Below are 8043 nucleotides of genomic sequence, written 5' to 3' on the forward strand. Positions count from 1 at the left end.
AAGCTATTGTTGTGTAATTTATCATAATTTAATAGGATTTTAGTGGAAGTATGGAACTGACTAACTTTATTGTCTACTCAATGAAAGAAAATATTATATGATTTTAAAACGTGTGAAAATTAAGGTTTATAAAATTACATTAAGGCTTAATCATAATCATATATTTAAACAATTTCATTTCTCATCCAATATATGATTTTTATTATGATATTTTCTTTTATTATAAAATAGTGTGTGTTTTTTTACTTAAAGGATGAAGGAAAAATTAAATAAAATGTAAGAAAAATGCTTAAAGTAGATGTATCAAATATCAGTTATTTATTAGTAAATGTTATAGAATATTACATTTTTTATCATATACATAATGTGAGATTTTATTATAAAATAATCTGATTTTGTTTGACAAAAGAATTTAAGATATAAAAGTGGATTTAAAAATATATGTCAATTGTACCAACATTAGGAAGAGAACTATGACTATTTGGAATTGAAAATGATATAAATTTGTTAAACAATAAAATGGAAATAAAGGATGACATGTGACGGTAAAAGTGTGTGTTTTTTTACTTTAAGGATGAAGGACAAATTAAATAAAATGTAAGAAAAATGTTTAAAGTAGATGTATCAAATATCAGTTATTTATTAGTAAATGTTATAGAATATTACATTTTTTTCATATCATACATAATATGAGATTTTATTATAAAATAATCTGATTTTGTTTGACAAAAGAATTTAAGATATAAAAGTGGATTTAAAAATATATATCAATTGTACCAACATTAGGAAGAGAACTATGACTATATGGAATTGAAAATGATATAAATTTATTAAATAATAAAATGGAAATAAAGGATGACATGTGTTGGTAAAAGAGAATGCCAAATGTCGCAATGTGAGTAAAAGTTAGAAAAAACCTTCTCTTATTATATAATTGAAAATGATATAAATTTGTTAAACAATAAAATGGAAATAAAGGATGACATGTGTCGGTAAAAGTGTGTGTTTTTTTACTTTAAGGATGAAGGACAAATTAAATAAAATGTAAGAAAAATGTTTAAAGTAGATGTATCAAATATCAGTTATTTATTAGTAAATGTTATAGAATATTACATTTTTTTCATATCATACATAATATGAGATTTTATTATAAAATAATCTGATTTTGTTTGACAAAAGAATTTAAGATATAAAAGTGGATTTAAAAATATATATCAATTGTACCAACATTAGGAAGAGAACTATGACTATATGGAATTGAAAATGATATAAATTTGTTAAATAATAAAATGGAAATAGAGGATGACATGTGTCGGTAAAAGAGAATGTCAAATGTCGCAATGTGAGTAAAAGTTAGAAAAAACCTTCTCTTATTATATAAGATTGTTTCTAAAAGATAAAATTATTAGAACAAAAATTTTGTGATAAAAAATATACAAATAACATATAGTGAAAAGACACAACTTTACAATAAATAGACGCAACTATGTAACGAGACATAATCAAATAATTTCTTTTCAAAATATATAGAAAAAACAATTAGAAAAAGTATGATGAAAAGTCGAACTATATTTGATATTTATTCAAACTGCTATTATTATATAGATTGGTTTCCAACACGTACATGTTTCCAATTTTATTTTCTAAAAAATCATTCTCGTTTTTTCATTGTTTTTGCAAGAATGCAATAGCCTAATATTTCAAATTTCACTATTTGATAAAATATTGTTTTATAAAAAAACTTAACTTATTTGAATTTTACCAAAAAATTTAAAATAATAAAAGAAAATCCTATAATATAACTCAATTCTAAAAAAAAAAAAAAATTGTCTTAGTTAACTTTAAAAATAGGATCTAAAAACTAAAAAGTGAAACTAATTTAAAGCACACTCGATACTTCGTCACAATCTTCACTTTTTTCTACACTTGACTCGTCGAGTCTCTTTGTATCGCCTCTTACTGCAAAATCTTTCAAATTCAGAAATTTTGTTCATCCCAAAAACATGAAGACCATTCTACATTTAGCTCTTAACCCACATTCAAAGATTCACACAACTTTTGGGTTCTCTTTCGCACATAACGTGTTCGACAAAATTCCCCAAAATTCAAAATTGTTTTTTGTTTTTTTTTTGTTTCTTTCTTCCCAAGCGTTGTCACGTGTCTCTCACGTGGCTCTCACGTGATAAGCTGTTATATTCGTTAATATTCCCGCTTCAACTCTGTTTCTTCTCGCAACACACATCTCTCTGAAGCAGAGAGAGAGAGAGAGAGAAAACAAGAAAACGCAAGAACCTTGAGGATCGTTCGTAGCTATGGAGCCTACTACTACTTTTCTGAGAGATGCTGAGAGCGTAGCACTCCACGCAAAGGCTAAAGATCTCTTCGCTCGTGGAGATCACATCAAGGCTTTGGAGATAATCCAAGATATGATTCAGGTCCACAAGGAAGACATGAACATATGGTTTACGTGGTTTATCTGTTACTAACGCAAATGATGTCAGTGACAGATAAAGTCAGTGATGTATTACAAGAAATGTAAGTGATGTATGGATACTACAATTTGGATACTACAATTTGGCACGACATATATAGAGTCAGTGATGTATTACAAGAAATGTGTGAAGATAGGAAAACGTGGTTTATCTGTTACTAACGCAAATGAAGACTCGGCTTCTTTTGTTGCTCAATTGAGTTTGCAACAGAAATTACATCAGAAGAAAACGAAGAAAGACCTGGAGAATATCATCAAAGATGCTGAGTTCAAGATCTCTGTTTCCAAGACTAGAGGACTGAAGGGTTTATTGGAAGAAGAAAGTGAGTCAGAAGATTTGGTGTCAAAGAATAGTCCAGAGCCGCTTAAGAACAAGTATAAGAGATTGAGGTCGTTTTGGTTAGGTTTGGATGTTAAGGTCAAAAGGGATTTTATGAAAGTAAACATTGAAAAGCTTACAAGTTTTGTGGAGGGAGTACATGGGCAAAAAGGACGAGATGCTTTAAAGAAAATTCTTGATTCAGCGAGGGAAGACAGAAAATGGATATTCTGGATGTGCCGAACTAAATGTTCGAAGAAGTTTTATAGTGCTGAAGAATGTAAGAAACATCTTGAACAAGAACATGCTGCAGATTTTAAACCTTCAAAGGAAATGGATATGGTCAAGAGGATAGGCAAAGACTGGGTGCGTAAGATATCAGTTGGAAGTTGGGAACCAGTGGATACAGTAGCTGCAGTTGAAATGATCAAAAATCGGCTCGCAGATGTGAAAGCGTTTTCATATAATATTGGATGGTCCAATGAATGGCCTTTAGCTGTGGATGAAGAGCGGACTAAGTTACTCAAGGAAATCAAATTTTTTCTCGTGATGTTTTGTGACCTTAAAATTCCCCCTTGTAGTGTTCGAGACAGTGTGATGCAATGTCCTTTGAAGTGTCTTGCAAAACTTGAAGTTTCCAAACAGAGTCTTGTCGATTCTCACCTAGTGGAAACACCTCAGAGTATATGTTTTCTGGACTGTCATGAACTCAGTCAAATTCTGAACTTTCTAAAACGCATCAAATGTGAAAGGGAGGATGGTATAGATCTAGTTTCCAGAGCAGTGGACAGTATCTTGGGTTCTACTCGAGTAACAGAAAAGATCGACTTTGACCCTCAGTTTTCATTTCTGCTTCTGGATAAAAGACTTCTGAAAAGCAATAATGCTCCATTCGATGATGAAGGGACAATCAATCTTTTTGATCCCAGTGTTCACTACGCCAAGGCACATGCTCAGGGAGATGATATCATATCATGTTTAACTGACTACAATCCACTAGATTTGACTTTTCCCAAACCTATCTGGGAACATAATCTTGATATCTGGGTGGCTGTTCTAAGAGCTGTTCAGTTCACATGTAGGACTCTGGCAACCAAATATGCAAAGAAAATGCAGGTCTTCCATTAATATGTAGCTCTTACTGTCATCGAAGACTTGTGTATGAGTGAGGATGAAAGGAGAAGGAATATTCAGGAAGATCAGTGGAACAGCTATGCATCTCTTCTATGCGATAGACGCGAAGAGAGAGCACCTGGAAATTCCCTCACTGCAAAATTATTTGTGTGTGCAGTACGAGATGTTCTCGAAGGCGCATTGGATCTGACATTTGATTTCCCCGATTTTGAAGAATGCTTGAATCTTATACGTGAGCATAAAAGTCTCAGAGATGATGTAGTGTTGAATTCCATAGGCTCTCTGAAAGCAGTGGCCAATACCAAGGTTCTTTCATGATTTTCAAATTCATTAACAACTTATTGGCATGAGTTGCCCATCTTAAAGTATCTACATGACCTACAGGTTATGCTAATCAATTCAAAGATATTGCTGGTTGATAATTCAAGGATTAGTTTGCTGGAAAACCTCACCAGGCTTTCAGTTTTTGACAACCGCACTTATATCCTTGAACTGCTGAAAAATTTCTTGCTGGTTGGTTTGAAACTAAAGCTATATACAGAGAGATTTCAGTTTCCGTCTTATTTGGCCTTTGAACTGTTTCTAATATGTTATTATATATCTTCTCATCTAGTATGAAATTACGATAATGGAATCCAAAGCCAAGTTAGATGCAGCAGATGCAGCACAAGCAGATCTTTTACTCGAGGAAGATAAGAAGTCACAGTCAAAGAAGAAGACAAATAAAAGCAAAAAGGTCTTGGAGGTTCTAAATTCTCAATTTTCTTTTTTGAAATTTTGGTTAATCTGTTGTAAGAATGAATGGCCCCTCATATATGAAACTATGTTTCTAACATGTTATTATGTATCCTCTCATCTAGAATGAAATTATGAATATGGAATCCAAAGCCAAGTTAGATGCAGCAGATGCAGATCTTTTACTCAAGGAGGAGAAGAAGTCACAGTCAAAGAAGAAGAAAACTAAAAACAAAAAGGTCTTTGGAGGTTCTATATTCTCAAATTTCTTTCCTGAAATTTTGGTCAATCTGTTGTAAGAATGAATGGCTTCATGACGCAGGAGAGAACTTCAACGAACATATCGAGTCCTCTCTATAAGACTGGTGAACAGTAAGTACCTCAAGAGTTTTTTTTCGTATGTTAATAAATTGCTTTCAGGTTTTCTCTGAGCAAAACGTGTTCTTACATGTCTAGTAAACCTTCTGTCAACCTTGAACCGGATAGCACGTCTCCGCCATTGCAAACGGTGGTAGAAGATTCTGTGGAACCAGATTATATCCTTGCAAGTAATAGGCGTCAATCGGAAATTTCATCCCACACTATTAATCAAGAGGATGGTAAAGTTGGCTCTGTCTGTAAAAGAGCTTCTCAGTTGACGAATAATGTGAGTTATATGCATAATTCTTATTTCTTTCTTTTGCCATCTTCAAGTTATGCAAAATATACTTCGAGAAGATTCACAGTCGGAACATATAGAGTCAGCTCTTGGAGAAGCTGCAAGCAGATACAATTCAGCTCTTGACATGACACTGAAGGTAAAACACTATTGAATACCTAAGGTCCTAAACTCTCGTCTTCTGAATCAAATCATTCTCTTCGAGAAGTTCACAAAAAATGTGGTATTGCAGGCACTCTTGAACATTAAAATGCCCAAAGAAGATTTGATGCACAACAAGCAACCATTTCAAGACCACCTGGAAGAACACGCTCCTCCTGCACTACAACATTTCTTTACTGCTTTTGTGTCAGGCGAGATAAATAATGAGGGAGTCTACAGTTGCCTCTTGAGTGACTTACTTGCTTCCCTAGAAGAAGTTATTTCCATGGTTCGTTCGAAGAAGATAACCTTCTAAGCTTGGTAATATTATTATTTGTCTGTCAGCTTAATTGTTATTTTAAAGGAATTCTATGTTTCTATACCCTTTCAGTCGAGTGATGCTGCTGAGGTTCTTGTAGCCATCCTTGAGTTTTGGCATTGCTGGAAGAATACTGAAAGAGAAAGCTTAGTAACTCGCCTTTTTACGTTGGAAGAAAATGAAAGAATGAGTTGTAGAAAATGCAGAAAGAAACCAAATTATCCAGAGCAAAGTTCTTATGGCATTGTTATGGCTGCAGATTCGATCAGAGACTTGAAGGTATGTTTCATTTGTTTCCCTCTTTATGTTTCCTACAGAAACTAATACTACCCCTTAATTACAAGGTTGTTCTGTGCGTATATATATGCAGTGTGCTCTTGGGAATATAGAGTTTGTGGATATCTGTAAGGTGATCCACATGGAATATAAGATGTTATGTGACATTAAAACAGGAGGCTGTAGAATAGAAAACTTTGTACATCACATTATAAGTAAATGCCCACCTATCTTGACAATCGGTAAGTTTTGACCACCATGATTGTGATCTTATGTACTCATTTCATATATTAAGCTCATGATAAAGCAATGTTGGTGGTATGTGGCTTTGCAACATTAGTGTTAGAATGGGAGAAGAGTGAAACTAAAGAAATATCTGAAACAACAAAGGCTTTGGACTGGGAGATAGATATCAGCAGGATGTACGAAGGATTAGAACCAAACACTAACTACCGGCTTGTATCATTGGTAAAACATATGAAACAGTGTCATAGATGTTTTAGCCATTGTTCTTTTCTATTAATTTTTTTGTTACAGTTCTCAGAATATGGTATGTGATGGTGATGCAGGTTGGTTGTGGTGAAGAAGAAGAAGAATACATTTGCTTAGCTTATGTAAAGAACCGGTGGCTCAATCTCAGACATGGTGCTTTCAATGGAGAGGTAAGACGAAGATTTGATTTTGTCTTTCCATATTGTGAATGTAGAGATTGACCAAACATGATTGATGTATTTGTTGTAATGCCACAGAATGTTGGTAACTGGAAGAGTGTGGTCAAATTCTGTGGAGAAAGAAAGGTTCGACCAGAGATTCTGTTTTATGAAGCGGCCGTCAGATCGATGGCCTATTAACAAGTGACGGAATTGTATCAATATGGAGAAACCCAACATGATGTATAAAACAGACATGTTCCAATTCAAATGAAGTTTTGTTCTCTGTTCTATAATATGATTTGTCTTGTGAACTATATTTTGTTCATATACACAAAGTCCTTATCATGTACATTAACATGAGATCCTTAAGAGTATATCTTGCTCCTAAGCATGAAACTGAACCCTCTGTCACACTTGCATGACCAACGAATTTGTATCAAATCATCTGTAACACCTAAAAATTTGCACAATGTGTTGTTTCCTCTCAGTCAATTTGATTGAGATATCTGATTTTTGGCTAAGAAAGTTAGAAAGTTTCATCTCTTTATTATTAGGAGGAGAGAGAGTATAATATATACAGATGCAAATGAACGATTAGAAAACACCGACAACGTTCTATTTATCGTGAAAAGCAGATGGTGCATGGGAGTTCACAATTTTCTAGCATCCTCAACGTGTGTCCAGCTATGGGACAGGAACGCAGTTCCAAGGGTTCGGCATAAATTCAAGACTCGATAACTTGATCTCAAAGACAAGCTCGGTGGAAGTCACCTCTTACATATGCTCTGTTACAATTTGATATAGAGGAATAGTGAGACGACCGTTCTGTTTGGACGTGATGTGACAAAATACCTTCCTTAATTATTCCTCTGCCAACAGCCTCACTGTTGTCAGTTGTCACCCTCATTAACCAGAGAAATGCAAGTCTTAAACCTCAAAGGTGTAGGCAGAAGCGTCTAAAACAAAGTCACTGTTAGAGAACTCCACTAGCTCGGTAAGTAACGAATCCATCCACTTCACTACCTAAAAAAAATCCAAGAGTCAACAAATTTTCCATAGGGGGTATTAGGGTTGTTTTATACATGAGAATACTCTCAGACTTGTTTAGAAAGAAAAAGGCAAAGCATTTATAAGGAGTCGCGCGTTGAACAAATAGAAAAGATAGTCTCCTTGGTATGGTGATCCATTATTTCCGATAATAATAAAGAGATTCCACGTCGAGCTTTGAGCACTCTTTCGATCTCTGAAATCTATGACTATGAGACTTTGGCATTCCCACACCCACTAGAGGAGGAGGAGGAGGAGGAGGAGGAGGAG

The 8043-nt window shown here is 34.1% G+C and overlaps 1 protein-coding gene across 1 annotated transcript; it reads left to right on the top strand.

The window, feature by feature from the left end:
- Positions 2313-6924, top strand: LOC104789275. Its single transcript, XM_010515003.1, is given in 13 exon segments — positions 2313-2461; positions 2588-4250; positions 4329-4457; positions 4558-4680; positions 5005-5051; positions 5136-5278; positions 5373-5476; positions 5570-5767; positions 5870-6076; positions 6168-6315; positions 6414-6541; positions 6643-6735; positions 6823-6924. Coding segments are annotated over 13 exon segments (3234 nt in total).

The sequence above is a fragment of the Camelina sativa genome, chromosome 5 (genome assembly GCF_000633955.1).
Source record: "Camelina sativa cultivar DH55 chromosome 5, Cs, whole genome shotgun sequence".
Lineage (NCBI taxonomy): Eukaryota > Viridiplantae > Streptophyta > Magnoliopsida > Brassicales > Brassicaceae > Camelina > Camelina sativa.